This window comes from Larimichthys crocea, chromosome III (assembly GCF_000972845.2).
Source record: "Larimichthys crocea isolate SSNF chromosome III, L_crocea_2.0, whole genome shotgun sequence".
Classification (NCBI taxonomy): domain Eukaryota; kingdom Metazoa; phylum Chordata; class Actinopteri; family Sciaenidae; genus Larimichthys; species Larimichthys crocea.
This window is the reverse complement of record NC_040013.1, coordinates 20843583-20870391: the sequence shown is the minus strand read 5'-3', so window position 1 is coordinate 20870391 and position 26809 is coordinate 20843583. Positions and strand designations below refer to the sequence as shown.

The 26809-nt window shown below is 41.2% G+C and overlaps 1 protein-coding gene across 1 annotated transcript; it reads left to right on the top strand.

Moving 5' to 3' along the window:
* Positions 1-782: 782 nt before the first annotated feature.
* On the top strand, positions 783-24615 carry oprm1 (opioid receptor, mu 1). Its single transcript, XM_027272778.1, has 6 exons — positions 783-1436; positions 20126-20475; positions 22051-22226; positions 22985-23163; positions 23501-23684; positions 24561-24615. The coding sequence occupies exons 1-6, from the start codon at positions 820-822 to the stop codon at positions 24564-24566; spliced, it is 1512 nt and encodes a 503-aa protein (XP_027128579.1). The 5' UTR covers positions 783-819; the 3' UTR covers positions 24567-24615.
* The last annotated feature ends 2194 nt before the right edge of the window (positions 24616-26809 follow it).

The following is a 26809-nucleotide window of genomic DNA, read 5'->3' as shown; positions in this document are numbered from 1 at the left end:
GCCTGGATTATGAGCTCAGAGTGTCGGGGGTTTGTGTATATGTACCACAGGCGCGAGGTAGGAAACAAGGAGGGTAGGTTAGAAAAAATGAAGGCAAGAAAAAAATGGATGAACATAGATGAGAGAACAGTGTTGTACACCAAAGAAAGGATGGAAGAGAAAATGAAGAGAGGATCAAGAAAGAAAGGAGAGAATGAGAGGAGAAAAGGAAGGAAATAATGAAGGCATGAACAAAGAAGAAGCAAAAATAGGGGTGAAGGAAGGAAGACAGGGCAGGAAGGAAAAAGAAAGGAAGACAGGGCAGGAAGGATGAGAGAGAGAGAAATTATGTAGAAGTACATGAAAGAAGGGATGAAGGAAGAGAAGAAAGTTATAAAGGATGGGAAGAAGGAGAGGAACACGAAATGAATTAACAAAGGGGAGAAGTAAATAAAGAATGAGGGAATGTCAGAAGGAGAGGAAATAGGAAAGAAGGAAGGAGCAATTAAGGAAAGAAAGAAAAAAGGGTAAAAGCCAGCAAGGAATCAAGGAAGCAGGAAAAGTGAAAGAGCAACTGGAGAAAAAAATAAAGTGCAAGTACATGGAAGAAGGGAGTAAGGAAACTAAAGAGGAAAGAAAGAAGGATCGAAGGAGAGAGTCAAGAAAGAAATGAGGGAAGGGAAAGAGAAAAGGAAGGAAATGAAGGAATGAACAAAGGTGAGCAAAAAGAGAGGTAATGAGAGGAAGGAAAGAAGGAAGAGAAGGGAATGGATGAAGGAAGGGGAGGTAGAAAGGTCGTCAGGAGGCAAATAAAGTTTTAGGAATGACAGAAAGGGAGGAATGAGGAAAGAAGAAAGGAAGGAAGGAAGGAAGGAAGGAAGGAAGGGGGTGAACCAATTCATTTTCACTCCGTCTCTCCTGTCCGTGCAGCTCGTTGTGCCGCGCGAGGCTCTTCAGTACACTCACTACACCCCACGCGGCCACATTCTTCAACACGCAGAGCTCTCGCGTTACCGGCGGTGCGTCCTGCACCTGAAAAGCAGCGCTCCTCTCCAAGCAGACTACAAACAAGCACCCAGTGGGACACCGAGTGGAGGCGAAAGACGCGCGCACTGGCACAGCACATCACGGCACGGCACGGCACAGTCTACCTACCGCACATTACCGAGCGAGCGAGGGGGGACCATGGAGAGCGCAAGCAACGGCTCGGACGCGGATTACCGGAGCGAGCTCCCCGTGTTTTACAACAACAACAAGAGCTTCTGTATGAACTTCACCGACGGCAACAACACCACGAGCTTAACGGAGGCGCGATGCGACGGGAATCGCGGACTGACCGGCAGCCTGGACGACGACGCCAACCCGGTTATCATAGCGATTGTCATCACCGCTCTGTACTCCATAGTGTGCGTGGTGGGGCTGGTTGGAAACGTGCTTGTCATGTACATCATCGTCAGGTAAGGAGGTCCTCACAAAAACACTGATGTGTCAGGTGTGTTGCGCTGAATTAGGCCTTTTACACTTTAACTCTAAAGCAACCTGTTGCTGTATGAACCATGTTGAACATAAAGGTGTGTGTGTGTGTGTGTGTGTGTGTGTGTGTGTGTGTGTGTGTATGTGTGTGTGTGTTTATGAGGACATGTGAATACTGTGTTGACAGCGCTGCAAGCTCAGATGCCGTTCGTGCGTAAAAATGCCTCCAACCTCAGCAGCAAGTTGCTCCAGCGCGCAGAAAGCGAGCTGGGATGCCCAGAAGTCGCTCCCTCTTTTTTTACACAGCAACAAGTAGTATCCATGACAACAGAGTGCTAATATATATTGTACATATGTAAAGACAGCATCTCTCTCTCTCTCTCTCTCTCTCTCTCTCACATCACTCCTATGTGAACACTAAACAGAATTGCATCATGAATCCTGTCAGATGCTGCTGTGCTCACTTGCACAGTAGCTTCATTGTCCATCTGTTTTCTTTTGTATATTTGTATGTGTGTATTCAAAGTTTTAATGAAAAATTCACCAGGAGGCCATGACCAGATTTGGGAATCTAAAAACAAGCAGCTGACCTGCTGAAAGTTAGATTTATGTGCTGCTTTATCCTAAACTGCAGCACAAAAAATGGTATAACAATACAATATTTTATCTAGAGATGTCTTGGTATCTAAAACTGATGATACCAGCATTATAAAGTACATGTTCCAGTATGTCTTCCACTGCTTGCCCTCCTTAAATCGGCTAACATGCGACATCTCATTAATTTATATTTGAATCTCTGTTTCAAACAAATAGCTGACTTTCAGCGTTTCATCACAGGAAGAGCTTTTATCCTCTTTAATCACCTGTCACGAGGAGTCAAGGATAACACAACATGATGAGCAGTGCACCAATGAAACATTTCAAGGCGACTTGAGGCAAGACTCTTTCCGAACTCCTGCATAGATTTATTGCAAAGGAAATAAGTCAGTGTTAAGAGTATTAACTGGTTCTAAAGCCTCACACAGATGATCAAACACTGATATTGATTTTTAATAAGAACATAAAGACATCTTTGTTACATCCAAAATCAGCCACTGTGTAAAAGTGACATCAGCCCACTCAGGTAGATTTCACTTTCCTGTCCTGGCTTTAATCACGCATAAAATCTGACAGTCCCCGTCCGATGCTACGTCATTCCAGATGAGGCTCTCTCAGGTAATAAACCTCACTAGATTGGTGAAGCAGATAGAGCGCCGGAGGAGTTGGACACGAGTTGAGGTGAGAAAGATTGATGGTGAGCGGTGAGGAAGTTGAAGTTGAGGAGAACGGAGATAAAGGTTTTTCCGTGTTGTGATGATTACCCACTTCACTGAGAATCAGTGAGGAGTGGCAGAGTGGAGGACTTGCTGTTGCACAAATTGCTTTGAAACACCACTTCATTAGATCAATTATTATTTACTTTTCTGTTGCTGCTATATAATATGTTATATAGTGTTTTACCTTTAATTGTCCCCGTCTGCCTGCTGTTTCCAGGACAGATGCAGCATGAAGCGAATGCTCATTTGCTAGACTGCACACATCACCCTCTTGAGTCGGAGTGCTTCCCCAAATAGCCCCTAGGAGATGGGAAGAGTACTAGAATATTTTACAGAAGTAAAACAAAAAGTAGGGTTAGGATCAACATGTCAATGAACAGTCGAGTGGGAAAACATCAAAGTGTGAACCACGCTTCAGAGACTATATGTTTAGTCTGACAATAAATTGCTTTTTAGACAGACAGATGAACTAATTATAATAACTTATTATTAATTCTAAATGCAAAATGTCCACTCAGCCTCGACAATGAATACAGAGAGGTGTGAACCATGCAGCGAGTCAAACAATGCTGCTTCGATTGAAATGAATAAATCATCATCAGGGCAGAAAACACAGAGTTGTATAGACAACACAAAGTCTGTACAGTGCTATGTTGCTAGGCGACGCAAATAATCATCGCGAGTTAGACCAAAGTTTATCGTCCGTTTAAACATCAGTCTGTGAATTCTTCCATGATCTGCTCGAGTCATTTTTTCTGCCGATTCGTTCTTAAAACTGAGTATCTCTCTCCCACTATAACCAGTCCACTCAGCCTCTCTGTCCCAATATAACCAGTCCACTCAGCCTCTTTCTCCCACTATAACCAGTCCCCTCTCCCACTATAACCAGTCCACTCAGCCTCTCTCTCTCCCACTATAACCAGTCCACACAGCCTCTCTCTCCCACAATAACCAGTCCACTCTCCCACTATAACCAGTCCACCCAGCCTCTCTGTCCCAATATAACCAGTCCACTCAGCCTCTCTCTCCCACTATAACCAGTCCACTCTCCCACTATAACCAGTCCACTCAGCCTCTCTCTCCCACAATAACCAGTCCACTCTCCCACTATAACCAGTTCACTCAGCCTCTCTCTCCCACTATAACCAGTCCACTCAGCCTCTCTCTCCCACTATAACCAGTCCACTCTCCCACTATAACCAGTCCACCCAGCCTCTCTGTCCCAATATAACCAGTCCACCCAGCCTCTCAGTTCCACTATAACCAGTCCCCTCTCCCACTATAACCAGTCCTCCGAGCCTTAGCCCCACTATGACCAGTCCACTCAGCTCCTCTCTTCCACTTATAACCAGACTCTTAACTCTGAACTATAATGAAGTTGTCTGACCTCTCTGGACACGGCGCTCTGCTCTCCTGCGGCCCTCAAAAACACCTGCAGCTTCTGATTTATGACCTTTGTTTTATTTCCCTTGTGTACACATTTATTACGACTTTCCACGTGATTTAAAATACTTAAAAGGTAAAAAAGTTCACAAAAACAAACAAAATAACGAGTAAAGATTATTTCATTTCTTCCTCCACTGGCCTTGGCACCATAGCAACAAAATGACGTAGAAAACGAAGGGAGAGCACCGGGAAAACAGAAGTGAACTCATCTTTTGAAGTTATGACCAAGCGTCTTTTTAACAAGGGGAACTACGTTCTGCAGCTGTCTGGCATTCGTTCAAGAGCGCTCATGATGTATGAGTTGGTTTACAAGCCGGCATTATGTATTCCAAAGTTGTTTGTCGGCAAAGCTGATGATAGATGTGAAGGGCATTACTTTGAGGTTCAGCTCGCTCATCCTTGGCCGTTCTCTGTGAACAGATTTAAGACGACATATCCGTCCCCCATGCCGTCTCTCTGTGATAATGAAATGGGCATCAGCACTGAAACAGGAGTGTGTCTGTTGTGTGCAGGCATGGTTGTGAGCGTGGAAAAGTTTTGTGTTGTGCAAGTTCTTTGAGATCGTCTAATGAGACTTTCAGGGAATTGGGAGGAAGGTAACAGATGTGTCTCACTCCTCTGAGAAGCTGGATCCATCACGGTCATTAACATTCATCAGCCTCTTTGTCTTTTGCTTTCACTCTGCTCGTCTTTTGGTCTTTTCTCTCTCCGTCAGCCGACTAAGAGCGAGCAGCCATTTAGCTAATGACACAGTGGACATTTACTTCTAAATGGAAGTGTCTTGAACTCTCCTTCTCCGCTTTACAATCACGGCCTTGAATGTAATTTTTGCCTGAGAACATTGAGAAATGCCCCCCCCCCCCTCCGCCTCCTCACCGTCTGAGTAATGATAACCTCAAAGCCATAAAACGTTCTCCCTCACTCTTTATCTCCGCTTTCTTCTGCTCGTCTGTCCACATCTGCGAACTTCAGGTGAGCAAACAAACACAACTAGAGACCTGCACGCTCAATCGGAAAAAATCAATTGCGGTTGAACAGAGAACCGCTTGGTTTCCGCAATGAGTGTGCCACCAGTGGAGAGTGCTTCCTGTTACCATGGCAACACTGAGAGGCGTTTAGAGCATGGGCGAGTGCAAAACGACTCCCGCCAGCATCACCCCAAACCTCTGCCTCGATCATCCCACATCCAGCAGCTATACATGGTTGGTCATATTCATGAGCCTGACTGCTGCTAAGTTTGTGCTGGACAACAAACCTGACCGTATGTTATTCTGTGTCTTCTTCACCCTGGCTCTCTGATGTCAGAACAACTCCTGAACATCCCTGCTGTTTCTGTGTGAGTTTGAACACTTGAAATATGATGTTATGATGAGAGTCAACACAGTCTGGTTCTCAAGACTGAATGCCACAGATTCTCAGTAATGTTTTTCTCTAATGGGTTTCTTCTAGGTCCCGCTGCCGGACGTGACAAATAGTCTCAGTCTGAGTTTCAAACAACTAACCCGCGGTTAATGCGTGGCCAACAAAGCCTTTCACAGAGAGAAAAATCAATTTCAGTGCTTGTATTTATTGCAAAAGATCCAAAGAGATCAGAGCCTTTGTGAATTTATGGCTAGGCTCACATTATTTCAAGTCCGTCTTAAACAATAGTGACATACCCATATGTACACTGAGAGGGTATTGATCGCTGTAATTGGTTCTTCAGTCCACAATGGCTGCTTCCTAAAGTAATTTCAGTGTAAGTGATGGGACAAAAAAATCCTCATGCATTCACACATAAATGAAGCTCAGCTGAGTTTGTACTTAATTACCTTCAAGCAAGAAAACACAAGATGGAAATGCGTACTTTCACTAACAAGGACCACGGCAATATAGATTGTTTAGACGGGTTTATTGCAAGTGATGAGAAAAGGATGCACCGAGATGATGTCCTGTAGGAGAGAAGAAGGTATGGAGGGACTGACAGCCGAAGCCTCAGATTAGCTTCAGCTTCAATAAGAGATGTGTCTCTTATCAAAGCCGGTGTGGAGAGGAGGAATGATTACAGATCAAAGGACAATCCTACAGGCAGTATAGACTTTTTCAGAGGTACTGCATTTAAATTTCCAGGATTGTTGTCTGTCTTGGCTGATTATAGACTATAGTTACCAGGTGGTGAGATATGTGAGATGAAACAGACTGCTTCTCATCTCATTAACGCAAATTACTCACTTGGTGTGCATAGTGTTTATTTTTTTCCTGTATAAATCAGCTATGGGAATCGCTGACTTCATTTCAAATCCTCTCTTTGAAGTCTTCTGATCCCAGTTGCTTGAAAAGTGTAGGTACCTTTCATGTGTAGTCATGAGCATCCTCATGCGTGATAGGTGCAGCATATAGAGTTATATTTATATTTTCCAGGTATTACAGAAAAGAGATGTGAAGAATAACTGACCTTCCTGCAACTGTGAAACTCCTACCTGTGCATTGAATTTATCCTTGTGAGTTTGTGTGTCACGTATACTCACGTAATACTCACCACGTCCTTCGTTTACTTCATCACAGCATGTAAATTTAAGACCTCGCTCTCTCTGACCTTTTGCAACAGTTGTGCAGTGCCAATCGTATGTACTATGTCCTTGATTCCTGTTAACCAATCTCAGTGGTTGGGCAGCTCAATAATTACCACTCGCCTGTAGATTTTACGCTGCAATTACTTTGTTTGCTACTGACAAACTCACCTGGCACAAAATGAGTCACAAAAATGTAATCAGGGCCTGACTTCGGCCAACCGGCAACAATAAATCAGTGACGCTGCTCGAGCTAAGATGCGTATTTGCAGAAAACAGGGTGGTACAGACTCTAATTTCTTGTTAGGGAGACAATTCTGAGTAGTGACTGCAGAGAGGCAATTAGCATCTCCTTCCTGTGTGTGTGTGTGTGTGTGTGTGTGTGTGTGTGTGTGTGTGTGTGTGTGTGTGTGTGTGTGTAATGAGCTTCTTCTGGAAGCTGCTGGAGATTTAGACAGGGGGTGCACTGTTTAGCTCAGCAAAAGGAAGAAAGACAAAGAGAAAGAAGGAAGATCGCTCATTCATGACCATCTGCATAAGGTTGTAAAACCTTCTGAATTTGACAGACTTTGACTGTGGAGATCACGAGGGAAATGAATGAGTAATGTAGTGATAGTCACAGTTATGCACTGAGACTGTTGATTAATTGAAGAGGAAGGGAAGAAAAGACAGATTTCGATTCTTTTTTTTCTACACGATGATTGATGGAAGCTCTCGGCTCTTTTGTCCATCTGTCAATTACAAAGTGACTCAACTCACTCATCCTAATGCTGCCCTTTATGCCTCATGACAGGTACTGTTAAACATGTCTTTCTTGATCAAGACTGGCATTTTCAAAGCACCAGCCGTTATGATAGATTTGGTCTCAAAATCTATGTGACAAGGCTGTTACGCCCCCTACTTATAACTCTATGAGGCCTTGCGTATGCCCTTTTTTTTCCCATCTTTGCAAAAAACAATTTTCAACAAGAATGGCTCATTGTTGAAAAGTACCAAGGATGAGCAAACAAAGCAAGCAAAGGTCAACTGCTGACATCATCTGAGGCGTTTTGCCTTTCATTTCAGCTTGACAGGGTGCCGAATCTTTTCACTGCTGTGTACAACAGTTGTGTTTATCGAATGCAATTCTTTGCTCCATCAAGGATATAGGTTTGTTCTTTTTTCCTAGATGGAAAAACTATTGTAGGAGTGACTCACAATGCAGTGGCCAATGTTCGTCAAACCCATGAACAGAACACAAAACAGCGGTTGTTGAACATGAGGCGGATGCAATTTGTGTCATTGTCAAGTGTTCTGTAAACTAATTTCAAGCATCTCAACAAGGTAAGTTTGGATTGTTGTGGGCCTTCATTGTGAGATGAAAAAATGTGTTCCAAAATATTCAATTACCGGTCTTTATTTTCTCTATCTTAAAAATATCTCAAAGCGTGAAGGACAGTTCAGCACTGCAACCATTTGTTAAGAACTAGTTATCTTCAGTTAATAGGGTTTTTTTTTTCAATGTTTTCTTTGGATTTCGTCCTTGGTTTCAATTCATTTCAATGGTATCAGGATGAATATGACAATCAACGTTTAGGAACATGAAATTTGAAACAGGCAATCCAGACTCAGCCTGCTTCCTCAACTCTGCTGCTGCACTCAGAGTTGAGGAAAAATATGTCTACAGATTACAAAACAAACAATTGGTCACAAAACACAAATATCCATGCGCAGATGTTTTCTTTAATTAGATCATGGCACGGAGAATCGTGTCGGTGTCTGAAAGATGATTTGTGTCAATTACCAGACATTTCCCATCATCTATTTCATTTGGGTAGGAGAGGAGTGTGTTACACCTTTTACAGCTACTGTGGATCAATAGTACATCTACTGAGTTGCCACCCTACTGCAGTTTGTCTTTCGGTGTCCATGGTTATGGATGTCCTTGCGTCAATTCCAGTCAGGCTAATCAGGAGTATTCCAATATGTTACCACCCATTGCCGATTGATGCAAATGTTTGATTAAATGTTTCCGCCAGCGAGCACATGGTGGATCTGTAAAGAACACCAAGAGGAGTTGAAGTTCTCACCACCTTGCAACAGTTTACGTGCCGGGATGTATAAAGGAGAGATTTGTATCATGTTCAGGTACAATATGGTTGATTTCTTCTCTTCAGTTCTCATGCAGCCTCCATCTGTGACAATCAAAGTGTATGTTTATGCAGAACCTATTATGTTACATAAGGGAAATCTACGTATTCAGCACAGACATGGTTTGTTTGGTTTTAAGACCAGACACCACTGAACCAGACCTGAGACACCAGGCTATATTTTTGCCTAATGTCCAATGCATTGGCTACACATGGCAGCCTGATTTTTTTCAAGACCTGTGGACTTCAGGTGAGATATTAGTACAATATGGAATTGCCAGCAACCTCTTGTCGCTATCACGATGCTTCACATGGTGCTGAGGCTCATTTTCTCCACCCTGAGATCCCACCTCCCTCCTTCCTATCAGGCACCCTGACCAGCCTGTAATGCCTGGACCTGTCTGGACTTGGTTTATGTGCTTGTAGTGTGTGTAAATAGGCTATGCAAGAGGCTTACTTGCTTACTGGCTTCGCACTCCCTATACTGGCAAGTATGTTTGATGCAGATTGACGCGTGTGTGTGCAAAGCCTCTTTTGAAAACCCTCTCAAACATCTTCGGTATGATCGGTATGTCAGTAGAAGTGGTCTATATAGACTACATACATGACTCATAACGATGTGTGTTGGAGAGTATGAACGCATCACTCCGAGCTCCTTGAAATCGACTCTCAGCTTGTACAGCAGCACATCTGTCACAACACTGGCCATCCGTCTCTGGCTGACGGGCCAGCTGTTTTCTGCACACACAGTTTGTGTGTTTCTCTGTGTTCACACATTTGTGTCTCAGTGCGTATGCGAGTCACAGCTCAGGAAATGTGTGTTGTCAAGGATGACGGGTACACTGGTAGACTTCACACATACATGTCATATAAATATACGAACAAACACTCTCACTCCTCTGTTGTTTTTATCTGTTTTATCATTGGATTTGTCTGATGTCTGTTTTTATCTCTCTGTTTGCCTGCTTGCTTTCTCTGTTGAGGTTAAAAGACACAATGTAAGAGAGGATGAACCAGCATCACCAATATGTTACCACTTTGCTTGTCTCTTTAGTATTTTTTGGCTGAGAGGATAATAATTAATCACCACACCACTCCCTGTTTTTGCTCCACTTCAGCCAGCCCTGGCACATGTCGCAGGTGTGCTTGGCTACGCTCTCAATGACTTTACACACACGTCCTTCTGCTATGTGCCTGTTTTTGTGGTTGCCAAATGTTCAAGGTAGTAACAATGTTATCCCACGTCAATGAAAAGTTAATGTGTTTAATGAAATGATTAGCTCCAACGTGGAAGATGACTGAAAAGCGACAAATCTCTCTCTGCAGAAGCTGGATTTCAGACTGTGATGAGAACTCATTATCAGTCACTTATCATGATCTCTCTGGAATGCTTCCTAATTATTTCTAAATACCAGGCACAAAAAAATGCAGGCTAGATGATTGGATGAACCCTCATCTATCACAGGCCAATTTCAACCAATTAAATCAACCGACCATGTAACATTTTTCCCATCAGGAAAGCCTCTCAGTGAATGCATACTCACCAGTTTTGATATAATTAGTCCTAGCAGCATCTTTGCCAACCTGTGCAGCAGCTGCTGCCATTTTTGTTACACACACACACACACACACACACACACACACACACACCTAGAGTTAAACCACGGCAATAGTTTATACCGCACCTGCCAGTAGTACCTCATAGGACACTGATTGGTCAGTAATCACAGTGCTCACACACAAACGTCTAGTTTGAAGCTAGGCAAGATAGATTTTCGCATGATTTTGTCCAGCTGCCTTGCAAAGTTAACATGAACCTCCACTAGATGTTACGTAGTGAGCTATAAACTGAGTCCAACATACTCAGCATAAAGATGGAGAGATTAGAGATGACGCATGTTTTCTTATTTGGATCATCCGTCTCCAGATATATCAGAGAAAGAACAGGAGCTTTTCAAAAATCTTAATTTGGTGACATCCAGTTGGTTAAGTTCTCTCCTTGCTGCAGTGCAAGTACTGTGTAGTTACAGATGCGAAGCGTGTTTCTGACCACAGTCTGTTGGTTAAAGGTGAAACAGACTTGAAACTTTCAAAGCCTTTTCCACTAACACGGAACTGATTCTGTTCCAGTTTGTGCAGCGAATTTTGAAGCTTTTGGACCAGAAATAATTAGATTCAGAAGTTGGTCCTCAGCAGGAACCAAAAAAATAGAAGATTTTTCTTGGCCTGAAGTGGCTGTGTCAGATCACGTTGCTGTGCACAGTGTACCTTCCATTGATGACGCATCGTTGGTTACAATTTTTCCAATAAAAAATGGCTGGTCTGCTAGAGTGTGGTTCCAAGAATCCTGAATAGAATAGAGATCATTTTAAACATGAGGGCAACAAAACGCTGTTTTTTTTTCTCTTTCAAGAAACTCAGGAATTAAGAAAAACCTGCGTTTCAATCTGAGGAACAAGTGACGAAATAGACCTTTTTCCACAGCAGCCATTTTGACATGAAATAGTAGGGTAAACACAGGTGTTTGCAATGATACTGAACGGAACAGGACTTTAATTAGTATCTTTGGTAACACCTGTGTTTACCCTACTATTTCATGTCAAAATGGCTGCTGTGGAAAAAGTGGATTTACTTCCAGGTGTAAAAAAAAAAAAAAAATGCTGTAGGTTGCAGTTTCCTGACTGATCAGACACATCTGTACAGCTTCATTCAAAAAACATGAAGCTGTATCCGAAGTGGGTATTTAATCTAGCAAACCTTCACTATGTAACTGTCTCATTGATTCAGGGCAGATTAAAAAAACATGCTGCTTTAATCCATTCTGCATATTAACTCATGTTTCTCTTTTCAGCTGATTGTTATTCAAGTGTTCCTTTTTGTTGCCCCAAGCTGTTATTGTTCCTTCATTGTAATACATGCAGAATATCCCTAAGGGCCTTTATATCAGTGTCAAGTCTCAATCTGTCCACCACGGCCACTGACAGTGTGGGTGGGTCCAATCACCAATGTTTAAGGCTATATTGGTATTTGCAGTATATTCCAAGCTGTGCCTGTCTAATGACCATTTCCTGAAATGATTTCCAAGAGAGTTAAAAATACAGTGATTGATTCCATTTGGCTTGCGCCACAAGGGAAATATGATTTGCAAACATATTAATAGTAATAAAGCAGTAAGTATCCGCTGTAATGTAGACATCATTTATCGTCTTTAATGCCTCCTGGTATTTTTTTTAAGCCTTTGCCAGCCCAAGTCTAGGGTGCGAGACAATTACGTGCTATTGTTGTGCTTTTCACAGCTTTTAAGCATCTTCCATATACTTAATGCCTGACCTTAACACTTCTCACTTCACACGTCTCCACTTCTGGCTCCACTTCAGATGAATCACTCATGGTAGCTGTAATGCATATTTTATCGAGCAATTTACCACATCAAATGTTAAATGAAGCATAAATTACTTAATGTACCTTTAAGTAAGTTGTACGTTTTTATTATCACATTGAAATAAACATGAATGATCCTCTTGAGAGCCAAACGGTGTGAGTGTCACACACGTTTGTACTTTGCTTCTTCTCAGAGGAGGGCGGCTGTCGTCAGCTAGGATTTACAGCAGACACAACAGATCCCAAAGATGACTCAGATTCAAGGTGAAACATAAAAGGTATCAAGATGTCAAACAATCTTTTCAAACCACTCCTGTAGCATGATCGACTTCTGCATTGTCCTTACACTTGCATGTCTTCTAAACACTCATTTTCTATGGCTAAAACTCCCCTGAATTGTAATAACCTTGATGAACCCCTGACTTTTCATTGATTTAACATCTTATTTGTCCAGTGTAACATTTAGATCTATCACATACATTGGTTGTGTCCTCTGGGGACACAATCAATCATGGTCCCCAGAGGATAAATGCTAATGACTTTTCCCCTACAATGAGCACCTCAGCCTTAGAGTCACTTACATAGTACATACACAAGGGGCAGGCAGTAAAACTACATAAGCTATATAAGCTTGCAAAGCGCCCACGTCTAGATGTTTCCATACGGTGTGTACCATAATAAATATACCTTTAATTTCATGGTGTACTTGAGGAAGTGAACCCAAAAGCAGACGTAAAGGTTGAGGTTGAACACAAAATAACAAAAAGGCAGCTGAGAATGCAAAAACAAACTAAATACATCAATCCAAAAAAAGTCCAAACACAACCGGGGAACAAATACAGACGGCCTGACAATGACACAGAGGAACACGGGGGCTAAATACACAAGTAAAGATAGGACAACAAGACACAGGAAACTATGTGATGCTGGTTACTCTCTAGAGATGTTCCAATACCATTATTTCCCTCCCAATACCGATTCCGATACTTGTGCTGTGGGTATCGGTCGATAGCGAGTACCGATCCGACACCAGTATGTTATAAAAAAATATCATACTACACCAGAATGACTGTGATATGATTATCATTGTGGTAAGGCCTGGCTCTGGTTAAACCCTTTGTAAAACATGAATAAATATAGAAAATGTATTTTAAAATGTATTAAAAAACAGTAGTTCAAATGCAATTGACAAATAAATCTAGGAATATATTATATATATATATATATAATATATATACTATATATATATATATATATATATTACACTCAGTAAGTCGCCGATACCGATGGCAGCATTTCTGGCAGTATCGGAGCAATTTCCGACACTTCACACTAATCAGGGACAGATGAAAAAATACTGGTGAAGCAGATAATCAAACACAACAAAGGATAAAACAGGAAATGCTAAACAAGAAGTCCAAAATCATGACATATTAAGGACTAGGGTTGCAAAACTTTTCTAGCCAGCAGATAATTAGATACTAGATCTTAAATCTTATCATGATGCTAGGTTACCCTCAATTACTAAATTACCCCAAATTTCCAGTTAATTCCCATAAATGTCCATAATTCCTATGAAAAAGTATCTGATTTGTAATTTTTCCCCAATTCCCCAGCTCAACTTCCCATGGAAAGTTTCTGGAAATTTACCAGAAATGTTCCACCCCTTTGCAACCCTAGGACATAGTAACATCTTGGCTGGTCGTGAAAAATGCAAGAAACACAAAAAGTCCTATCTAGAGCCAGTGTTTAGTTTGTTTGTTCTGGGCTACTGTAGAAACAAAACAGAAGAGGACCTGCAGCATTTTAGATATGAAAGAATCATTCAAGGTAACAAAAACATAATGATTATTTTCAGGTGATTATACACGGATGAAAATATATTGCTCCCATATTTTACACACTGGAACTTTAATGTCTCTGGGTGATTGTAGGGAAAGCTGACTTTTTCATGGATATATACGATTGGTAAATTGATTTTTCCAAAGTACTATATCATGATATTATGTATTTATATCGATGTCTTCTATCTTTACAACATAAATCTACATGTGGTGAACGCACAGGCAGATCTTCACATCCTGTGACTGCCTGCCACAGAAACACATGCCCAGCAGTCAGACATGCACACAGTCACACCGTGTGCACCCCATCCATCATCACAGAGTGCATGGATAGTGTAAATGGTCAGAGCCAAAGGCATACAGATGTCTGCTCACATGAGCAGCCCCCTGTCTCTGCAACCAGGACTTTAATGGTTTATCCGCACCCAGCAGTAGCCCATGAATCATACACAAGGCTCCACAGTTACTGTCCAGCTTCGCCGGCTGATGATGAACTATGTTTAGCTTTCTGTGTAGCAACAGCCATGAAAATTAATCAGCTTCTGTTCCAAACTGTCAAACACAAGTGTGTAGGTTTCCACTTGACATTTGTTGAAATATGGTGAGACCATTGAGTCACTACAGGCTTGTTTCTAAGATACACAAAGTTCATACTAGGGCTCACAGGGTGGGTTTGAATGTCCAGCCGAGATATCTGTCTCTTAATCTAATCTTTTAGCATTTCAGAATTATGATTTTGACATTAAACACGACACCATGCAGCAAATACTCAGAGGAAATGTTTACTTGAGTCAATGATCAGGGGAATTAGCTGTTAGATGCAATAAATCCTCACTCGAGTTAAATTTTTTTGTATTTTTATGTCTCACTTCACACAAATTAATAGCTTCAGCTCCTTGTTGTTTTATGTTCTATCTCTCTGCTGCTAAATCAAACGAAACTGAATTCTTTTTATCTATCAAGATTCAACAACTCAACACGACTGTGGCGCTGAAATTATACCAGAGTGGAGGTAACATTCACTGCCTGTTTTTGTGCCCATTAGACAGCATCAGCTCATGAGAACATATGCACACAGGACAAATGTACGATCAAAACAACTCGACACATAACGTGTTATGTGTATTCTGCAGTGCGTAGATGATGTAATATTTTACCACAAAGAGATCAAAGGTTTCTGTTGCTCCCCCATTAAATATGAGCTCTACATCCACACAGAAACATTAAAGCCAAAGAATGTTACAACACGTCCACTTTCACGGATATTACCGCGTCGTGTCGGCATAGTCACACCTGTCTTTAGATTCTCCTCTGCCTTTTTCAGAGTTGTTGCCACGGCGAAGCACGCTCCTCACATGTGAAAACAGTTATCAACAAATTAACATTCAGGCACATTTCAATGGCACCATGCCGTTTCATGAATCGTACACATGCTGTGCGGACAGAATGCATTTTCTCTCCTGCCTGGTTGTCCCACGTGTGTTCATGCCAGTCACGGTCTCAGAAGGAAACAGAGCTTCGACATTATTGCCGGCCAGAAATAATCCGTCCAGTGAGCATTCATTGGCCGATATAATTATAAGTATATATGTATATAATCGCTATTGAAACTGTAAGAAATACACCCATTGAAGTACACATCCATGCTGTCCATCCATCTTATTTTACATGATGGATGGGCACAGCTCTAAGGACAGTAGTGCTGGTCTAGACTGAAATATCTTAGGATGGATTTTCATGACATTTTGTACAGACAGTTCTTGGTTAGCAGACAATAAATCCTAGTTGGTCTTTCTCTGACATTTCCTGAATATTCTATCTATCCTCTACTTCTAAGTCTTAATGTGTTGCCACTGATTTTTTTTTTATTCTGATCAACATCACAGGGGCACAAAACAAGCAAATAAATAAATATAATTCAGCGGAATAATAATCAGTAAAATGGTTTTTCTGCATCCACATTACTGTTTCAACAACAGATAAAGCTCATTAGGGAGCCAGGCTAGAGGTAATTGTAATTTCCTTTCAATAATTTGTCATACAGTGTGTGTGTAGATGATTATTTGGGGTCTTCAGTCAGTACGAGTAAAACCAAAATATTTTATCATAACAACAAATTTGCCAAAATTACCACATTAAGCTCTGTTGTGCATATTAAAACAACCAATTCTCAACTGCCCCACCCATTTAGGAGCATTTTTATGTCATTATATTTAGAAAATTAGGACTGTACTGACACAGAGTGTGTCAAATGAGTTGGATGTTTGAATAATGCATCCCAGGAAAACAGCCTTGTGAGATGGGGATAATGTTCGTCTCTCTTTCGACTGGGAGCACGTGATGAGTTTGTAAATCAGCAGTATGATGTCAGGGATAATTTCCCTTCATTATCAAATCAGGTTTTTTTCTCATTTAAGGAGAAATAAAGACAGATGAGAAACAGGAGGAAGGAGGAGGCCTTGCTCCCACAGGTGGGAACCACAGCTAATGCATAGATGGAAGGCTATGAATAATACATGATTTCACTGACAAGTGTTTTGGATGATTTTAAGGTCCATTACTGCACATCTATCTGCCGCCTCTGTACCTCCTTAGTTCAGGAAAAGGCCAAATCAAGGCATTTTAAAGGCGGATCAAACAATTTCTGTTCATGACTGCTCTGTAATCACAGGAACGATTTACTTCACTGTCAGCCTCCTTCCCTGACAATAATATCCTGAATATTTGTAGTAATATTTGCTTGTCTGTTTATTGACATATAATGCGCCAGTGTTCTTATCTTCTGTTTATGTAACACAAACAGAGCTTCAGTTTTCTTTTTTCAAAGTTTTATTCCAAAATGAGAAACAACCCGCAGTAGATCTGTATCCGCTTTATGAGTGATATGATTGCTGCTGGCAGTGAAATTCATTTGATACTTTATGTAATAATAATGCATTACATTTTCTCAGCTCATATCTATCTTGTAACTCTTATGTTGTCATTTAATATAACAAAATAGTCATATTAGCTATACGACGCTCATAGAGAGTGTTTTAAATGTGATGAAAAACCTGCTGGCGGGTTTGTCACGTAAAGGAAAAACCATTGTGGCCAATAGTTTGGCGTCTGCGGTTGTAAAAGGTTCATTTTAAAGTGACAAAACATAACAATTCTTATTTTCAGGTGATCATATGTGAGAAAATAAAACATAGTTATGCATTATAATACATTTCTGCTATATGCTGACACACTGGATGTTTAAATACGGTTTACATAATCAGGTCAGGGAGTCAGAGAAACCTATTTTCCACAGGTATATCCTCCTGAACAGCTATTTGTGGTTAGGTATACGGACATGGACATAATGTAGACTGCACATGTGTGAAACGGCACCAAAAAAAACAAAACAATAAATGTTCCCACAGTTTCGAAGTACATCAGGTGATAATAGCTGCAAAGAAACCTTGAAATGTTATCCAATCAGAACACATGGATAAATGAATGGGTAACCAGAGTGACAAAACCTCAAGGACAAAGTATAAATTAGTCATTCTTTAAATGAGCTGAGGCCATTCTTCCCTGCCCGCTATGGTGTTCATACATAAACCTCAGACATACAACACACTGGAGAAACACAAGCTATCATCTGCAGCCATGTTAACGACAGTCACAAAGTCAATTAGGGGCTGTCAGAAAATAACCCGCAGCTCCGGCAACATACTCGGTGTACGGTGACAGCTTTCACTTCATCTCAAGATGTCTCGTTGGTCCCCGTGCAAATAAAGGCTGAAACAACAAACACACTTAGCTGTCAGTGTTAAAAGTTAATCAGAATTTAATGAACTAACTGTCATCGCTGGTTGTTAAGAGGATTTGGGATTATTGAGGCGAGTGCTAGAACATAACAACAAGTAAATTACCTCCTAGGTAGAATGACACTTGGGGTTTAATAAAACGAAGACCAGAGGGTGTAATGCATCATTATCACGTTTTGTATCCAGATGAACTCAATAACAACACGGCGGGGATGACTGATACCGCTCTCATATCTGAGCGTTCAATAAAAAGCTATACAGTCAGCAGCACCTCTAAAGCTCTTGAATGCACATGTTGTTGTATCAAGTGTAAATTCACAGTTTTATGGAGGGCTTATGTGTCAGACTGTTTCTTGGCCACAATCAGTAACTTCCTGGGGTCTCTGCTGGTTGCCCGGCAACTGCTCAGAGTCGAGTAATAGTCCAAGAGGTCACTTTTTTTTGTGTCACTTCTACACTTGAGATATAATGTGCTAAATAATGAATTTTAGATTAGCTGTTAAGTGTAATTTGTTGACATTTGAGAGACGCAGGCTGTTTCCAGGCTTTCTCCTGGTTATAGCTTCATATTTAATGGACAGATAGAAGAATGACAAGTGGTGCCTTTCCTGGGCAGAATCTAATTCCTGGATAGCATTCATTAAAGCTTCATCATTTGGTTTGATTAGCTCTTTCCTGTGGTGTGCCACCCCGTGAGGCTCTATAATACCTCACAGGCACATTGACCTTATTGCGGGACTCAGCAGTAGAAACCCTCCTCACATTGAACATTATGAAAAACAAACGCAGCTTGATTACTTTACTCTCACTTGTCAAAAGAGTGGGTGTTCTCCAGCTGCAGGCTGTAGCTGAACTTTTAACTCCTTTTTAATCCATATTTCTACATTTTTGGTAAATTTTTTCTCCTGAACACTAGATGTTGCCTAGAAATGTTTGTTCATTTTAAGAATAATTGGATTATGATTGTTATTTCTTACATATTTCATGTGGGTCTTTGAGGCTACAGGCTATGACGTACAAGATAAACCATTTCAGATGTTTGTGACATGATCCAGTTCCACCTCATTCGCCCGATTGCACTGTATATTTCTTTGTTGACAACAGCTTTAAACATTTGAGCCATTTCATTCATCAGTGCTCCGTCCTCTTGGCTAATGGATCCACACTCTTTGTTCTTTTATCAGTAAACAGTCCACTATGCCCTGTAGACTTTAAACTACCTCTCTTCTTTGCCCAATGTTCTACCATCGCGATTAAAAAGGACATTTTAGTCGGAAAGGACTGTCCTTGAAGTCCTTTAATCATCCATCATTCAGATGAGAAAAGCTACTGCAGACTTACCTGAGTATTGACTTCTGTGTCCCTTTGGTTCTTTGTACATATGGTGGAAAGTGGACCTTTCTATTGACTGTCGCCTTTTTATTTAGTATTTCTCTAATTCTCAAAAAGAAAATGTTTGTGTTCCTTCATGTTTCCAATTTGGATTAGAAAGCTGGGCCTAATCCTAAATGGTAAACAATACGTTGGGATGTTAATTACATACAGTAGAATGAAATACACAAAAAAAACAATGGTAAGTAATTGTGCTTTTATTTCCATATGAACGCTCAGTGAGCTCAGCTCTTTCTTAGCTCATGAGCTGTTTTCATTTATGTGACAATACATTTTTCAGGTAAATCAGTGGGGTTGTGTAATTGGTTATTTAGCTTAAAGAGTAACAGGATTTTGTGATCCCTCAAAGGAGAATTAACCCCTCAGTAAATCTGAGAAATTCAGATAATAATAACTATCAAAATCCCATTATGTGCCAAAGAGGCAAGGATGACGGTTTTAAAATGCCATTTCAATTAAGCACACAATTTGCAGGAAGTGGTATTTATCGTAATATGACTAGATTGTTGGAATTAGAGGAGAGGCTCGACCCATGAAATGAGCCCTGAAAGCAGACTTTCATTTGAAGATCATAACATAAAACATTTCAAACCACAAAGAAACTCGTAGTAACAACAAAAAGATTCAAAATAACTACAATTAGAAGTGTCTTGAAATGGCTACAAAGACTAGAACAGACACAAAAGGCTACAAAGAGACACAGAGGGGCTACAAACAGAGACAAAACAACTACAAATGATGCAATTATGACATTGGCGGTCCGTTACATGTCTGTGCCCATGAGCCTGTGGTCTTAATAAACCTATGTTTTCTCTGCAGATACACTAAAATGAAGACCGCCACCAACATCTACATCTTCAACCTTGCTCTGGCCGACGCCTTGGTCACCAGCACGCTACCATTCCAGAGCGTCAACTACCTGATGGGCACCTGGCCTTTTGGGGACGTGCTGTGCAAGATGGTGATGTCTATCGACTACTACAACATGTTCACCTCGATTTTTACGCTCACCACCATGAGCATCGACCGCTACGTCGCTGTGTGTCACCCAGTGAAAGCGCTGGACTTCAGAACACCGCATAACGCCAAGATTGTCAACGTGTGCAACTGGATTCTGTCCTCGGCCATTGGACTTCCTGTCATGTTCATGGCCTCCACTGTTGTCACACGTAAGCTCATGCACACAGGTGCACCATAATTCCTACAATGCTACAAATGTTCTGTGGAAGCACATATGACAACCACAAAAAAATAGTTATTGTTAAGCTGTCCTAGAAATTATAACATTTTTATAGTAAAATATTTTGTTGTATTCTACAGAAAAGAACTGAACAGAGAGAGAAATTACATCAAAGAGTAGCATCCAACTGTAAAGGAGGAATGACATGGCTGAACTGAAAAGGCTGTGGAACGCACTAATTTATGTCTTAGTCATTGGTAGAAGACTCTGAGAATAAATACAAGCACAAAACAGCAAGAAAATGCATTCGGTTCATTCTCTTCATTCCAGCTTTAAAGAGCAATTACGTTCTTGGGCAGACTCCATAAAGGAAAAAAACCCAGAAGAGTTGTCAGGGCTGTTCTGTGTAATTGCACAAAAGAACTTTTTAATGCTATATGCCTGGCTGGTGACTAATATAACCATCTGCATAGGGAAGGAGCTACCTGCAAAGACAGGCTTCTGTGACATGGTGTCTGTAATTGCAGTGGTAATGGAGAGAAAACTGCCACTGAAATTACTGAAGTGTGATCGTGCTCTGTTTGGAGGAGGGAAAATAATAAAAAGCTCCATAAAACGTAGTTTTAAAGTGACACATTCGGTTTATTTTATCTCTGCACGGTTAGCTAAATAAACATTTTTGTACTGCATAAGAAATAAAGACTAGTACAGAGCTCCCTTGTGTTGATAAAACAGTGATATACTATATGGTACACAAATGCAGTATGTATTGCATAATATGCGCCTAGACAATAGTCAGTTTTAGATGAAATGACTAGATGAATTATCCTCTTAAGGACAGATGAAGAATACAGAAAAAACATCAATCCTGAAACAAATTGTCACTGTGAAATGATGGGGTTTGATTTCCCTCAGATATCAATCAAGCTCTTGTCTGATGGATGTGTAAATATTAAGCAACAGTTTGCTCATAATATGTTAATATTGTGTTTATATCTTAACACAGCCCCCAAAGGGTTTAGCTGCTTCTTTAATGTGAAGATTTGTTGCTTTTCTCTGTTTGGGACTGTCTGCCAGACATCATATTTTCAATATTTACTGACATTTTATAGATTAAACAATTGATCAGTTAATCAGAGAAATAACAGTCTGTGCAGAAATAAAAATAATCATCAGTTGCAGCCACTGACAGTATAAAGACTGGCATGTGTGACATCACCTGTAGGTTTTGAAGCTCAAAATACAAAAGTACAAAAGTACAGATGTCATGAACGGGGAAATTAGCTATAGACCAAAACTGTTTTTTTTTGTACCAGACTGTAAACATGTTTATTTCTGCTGTGAAGTTGGACATTTTAACATGGGGACTTATGGAGACTGATTTGTTCTGTAGCCAGCTTCAAGTGGACGTTTGAGAAAGTGCAGTTTTTGGCAGGTCCTCATTAGCTTCACTTTACAGGAGGCTGCTTTTAATAACATTGTGTACAACTAGACAAGACGTAAAGTGAAAATAGTGTCTCTGTTAACACATCTGTGTGCACTTGTGCCTCTTCACCCCGTACAGCCTCCAGCATTGTTGACTGCAAGTTAATTTTCCCCCATCCCTCCTGGTACTGGGACACCCTGCTGAAGATCTGCGTGTTTATCTTTGCCTTCATCATGCCCGTCCTCATCATCACCGTCTGCTACGGCCTCATGATCCTGCGGCTCAAGAGTGTGCGCATGCTGTCTGGCTCCCAGGTTAGGAATTTTCATTTTGTGCCAACGGCTTTTAATTAGATCTAAATGAGAATTTTAGAATTCAAGTATTAGTGAGCGTTTTGTGAAATTTCAAACGTTTAGGTCTACCAACTGCTCAGCCGTCTCTATTTATTGAATGACCAATTCATTTTTATCTCTCAGAATAATGAAGCAAAATAGAAGGCTGCCCCCAGAGCATGCATGCAAATGCGGTGCACTCATTGCTCTCAAGAGAAAACAATTACGGAAAATCCATTTAAGCCTGAGGTTATGACTTAGTTTTAATTAATTGCAGTAGATGGGGAAATGACCAAACAACAATAATTTACATTTAGTATTTGAGGACATTTCTTTTTTACCAAACACTGGCTGCAAAACACTTTGGAAAGAGGTTCTATTATAGTAGATAGAAATGAAATATGAAAAAAAAAGATTTGTTCCCACTCATGGCTCTCCAGCTATTGCTGCACTTCTCGTAATCACTTTTCTTCCTTCCATTATCCCATTTCTTGTCATGCTGCCTCTCATCCTCCCTCGAACCATTTTCTCCCCACCGTCTCTCATCCTCTCTTACACTTTCTCTAGTTCGTTTTCTTTAACCCTTTCACCTCCACCTTTCTTCCCCTCTTTTATCAACAACTCTTCTCTCTCCTTCCTCTAATTATTATCCACCCTACCGCTGACTCACCCACTTTCCTCTTTGTACTTCTTCCTCTTTACTCCCACTTAACCACCTATTTTCGTTAACACATGCACAGGAGAAGGACAGAAATCTGCGCCGGATCACCCGCATGGTCCTAGTGGTGGTTGCCGTCTTCATCGTATGCTGGACGCCTATCCACATCTTCGTCATCATCACAGCTTTGATCAACATCCCCACCTCCACGCTGCAGACTATCACCTGGCACTTCTGCATCGCCCTGGGCTACACCAACAGGTGCGCACCCGGACGGCAGTAGCCTCAAACAAAAACTAAACTATTAGTCTTCCTGCATTTGCACACAATAAGTATTTATCTCAACTTAATTGGTGCCACTGTAGGTGGAAAGCTGGGTTAAGTGCATATAACAGGATACTTATTATCAGAGGTAAGGTGTGTTTAATAGATAAGAACAAATGGTATTGACTTTTTGATAATTTACATTTGTTGGTACACATTTTTATGCAATAACTTAATTTGACTTGTAGTTTTCAAACCCATGTTGTGTTGTATATAAACAGTGAAGCTGATTTTCTAGTTTTTAAACTGTGACTTTGTTTTTTGCCCCCTGCAGTAGCCTGAACCCGGTTCTTTATGGCTACCTGGATGAGAACTTCAAGCGCTGTTTCCGTGAGTTTTGCACCCCGAGTCCGTCCGTGATGGAGATGCAGAACTCGTCCCGGACCGGCGCCACCAGCCGCAAACTCCCCCCACGTGACCAGAACAGTGCAAACACAGGAGATAGGTCCAATCAACAGGTAGTGTGTGTATATATACCAGTATATGTATAGTAAAGTAATTAGTTACTTTAATAATTACTTTACTTTTCAGAAACATGATGCACAGCCTGAACGGCAGTATGTCCTCGACAATGTAGCCATTGACAAGCTTCTTCCATTCAGCGGCACTAAGTCCTCTTAAGTCTGTTTTCACCTGTTTAGCAGCAGAGGGGCCGTTGGAGGTTTGCCCGGTGGAATTGGATGTGGTAGCCGCAGCGGTCATGTCAGTGGGGGGATCTGGGGGTTTCTCAGTGAGTCTCACATTCCTGTGCCAGCTTGCTAGGTGCTTGCTCAGATTTAAGGTGGAATTTTTCGCTGTAGATAAAAGTTTTGTGTACAGCGGACGCCAATGCTTTTGTCACTTTTTACCGAGTCAAACTCAAAGTAATATCAGTACTTCCGAATATTAAACGTTGCATGGTCCTGCTCTCTCCCACGCTACATGTTCCATCGTCATGAGGCGCTCTCACAAACAAAATCACAGTTTAGTAACGCAGCCTGCTTGCGGGAAAGTAACAGTAATCTAATTACTGTTTTTGCAATTGTACTCCCTTACTTTACTTGAAAAAAGTAATCGGATTACAGTAATGCATTACTGCACATCAGTGCTTTGAAATTAGACATTTTAACATGGGGGCTTATGGAGATTGGCTCGTTCTGCAGCCAGCCTCAGGTGGCTATTCAAGGAACTGCAGTTTTTGGCCTTACTTCACAGTCACAGAGGCTGCCAAGCTAATTGTTTGAACCCCGTTTACACTCTTAATGCTAAGCTAAGCTAACCAGCTGCTGGCTGTAGCTTCATATTTACCGTGCAGACATGCGAGTGGCATCATGAACATACTTTTCTCTCTGCAGGTATGACTAGCCTTGGAGGGGTCGTCGGTGGACTCTCGCTGTTGTGGCGGCGTTGCCAACGACGATCTCAACTCAGAGGTCACGCAGGTCACCACAGGGCTCTGACCACACACAAACCACACATACACGCAATCAGCAATCCGGAACACGACCGATAACACAGTCCATTTTGACGTTATGTTGAAAGTTTAACTGCAGCGCTGCATCAGGTTAGGCCATTACCTTTGCACGACTATCTAACTGTTACTAACTGCATGGCTGTGCGAGACTTTTACTCTAAACTAAACATGGGCCAAGCTAAACAGAAAACCTAGCATCGTTAACTAGCCTCCACGCACTAAACTGCATTAATGCTACTACAACATTACAATATTTTTTTATTATTGTTACATTATACGTAGACCATTGACTTTATGACAGCTCCGCAAAGTGAAGCCAAAATATCTTGATCGCCCCCTGGTGACTGTCTGCAGTATAGGTCTTAAATCCCATCCCCTCTATGTTCGGGCTCATTCAGACAGAGTGTGACACTGCAGTAAAAAGGCAAGCTTCTATTCATTTCAATGGGGGTAGTCCATTTTGGTTGCAGGGGGTGTCGCATCGACCTGCACTGGAGAAGTTGAGCCAGATCCAACGCAGCCTGACGTCGCTCTGCGGCCACCAATCAGACGCTCAGACCGGTCAAACTCCTCCACAGTCCGCACTGAAATGTCTCTGAAACTGAGACTATCTAGGTGGATTCATGGACTAAACTCTAATACTTTACCTGTTGCATTCTGGCTTTGTTTATTTCATGTACCCAGCTTCTAAATCTGAGTCTAGCTCGCAATTTACGCTTGAAATAGTGACATGAAATCTTTGGTTTGCATAGAGAGCAGGCACTGGTCGAGAGACAGCCGACATCGACATGTTTCACGTGGCCTTAGCAAACTAACATCATATCATACCGATACACGTTGACCATATTTCTGTTACGTTTGGCTGGAAACGATTTACAGCTAAGTCCTGCTCACGACTGAGTCAGCGGGTGTATGGACGGGACCTCAATACCGTGACTCAAACCAGTGCAAGATGGCAGCGGCCTTATCTGGAATATTTTGGATTGATTTTTGTACAGTGGGAGCAAAGTGGAGACGTCCATCTTTATATATGTCAACGACACAGACTGAATATTATGCAGCAAAGAAAGACAGATGTAGAGAGATCTATAAAAGCCACTCGCACATAAAACAGTAATATGCTGTTGTTTTCTCCTGTACAAAGCGCCCTCATTGATCTTAGCCTCATCTCCTAAATCTCGTCCTATCACTGATTCTCTCGGTTGTAAAAATCAAGATCAATTAATTGCTCTGTTTGCAGACGCACGTAAGAGAGGTGGCTTTATAATAACCGCTCGATAGGATCTCTTTATGTTTCCATACATTTCCTTTTCTTCTATCTTTATTTTGTCTCTCCAAAGATGTTTTCTTTCCCGTGGCCCTGACTCATCATTGATTGGACAAACAGTAAAGCACTCTGTTGAATTTGACAAACTTTTGAATGTACAGAAGGAAAACCAGCTGTGTTTATCACACTGGATCCTATGTGGGTCCTCTAAACCAGCAAAGAAAAGGCACATCAGCCTGTTTGCACAGAGCATTTGTGGTATATAGTGCAAACATTACGTACTACCAGTGTATCATTAACTATAGCTCAACAGCCATTACACAAGGTATGGGCTTAAATGGAGTAATTTGTGGGCCAAGCAGGACTGTACATCTGTTGTAATATTTAGAATTGCTTGTGCTTACGTGTTGTTCTGTAGTATACGCTGTACTTGCCATTTGTCTTTACAGTAGCTCTAGTTGACATTCTGTGTACTAGTATTTTTTTAACAATCAGTAAAGATGAACATGATTGTATGAATCTACCATGTAAAATACTGTACGTATTCTGTCGTTTTTTTAAATCATGAATTTGCTGTAAAATGCTCTGAAGATGACCAGCAAGTCATTGTGCTCCTAAATACGACTTTGTCATATTGGATCTGCCTTGTTAAATTGTGAACTTTTTTAGACTGTTTCATACGTCATTTGTTTTGTTTTAACTGATGTTGAGTTTATCGGGCCAGTTGCCATGACAAAAAAATCTGTTAAAAAGTTGAGTTTGGCTAGTCTGGGCATCAAGTGTCGCATGCTGTATTTCATGCACAAAATGTATCTTTCATCTGACGAACGTGTGGACAAAACAAATGTCGAGGATCCAGCGTT

Coding starts and splice junctions, on each gene's coding strand:
- oprm1 (XM_027272778.1), top strand. CDS start 820: ATGAGGAAAGAAGAAAGGAAGGAAGGAAGGAAGGAAGGAAGGAAGGGG. Junction 20,476..22,050: donor GGCCTCCACTGTTGTCACAC/GTAAGCTCATGC, acceptor CACCCCGTACAG/CCTCCAGCATTGTTGACTGC. Junction 22,227..22,984: donor GCATGCTGTCTGGCTCCCAG/GTTAGGAATTTT, acceptor ACACATGCACAG/GAGAAGGACAGAAATCTGCG.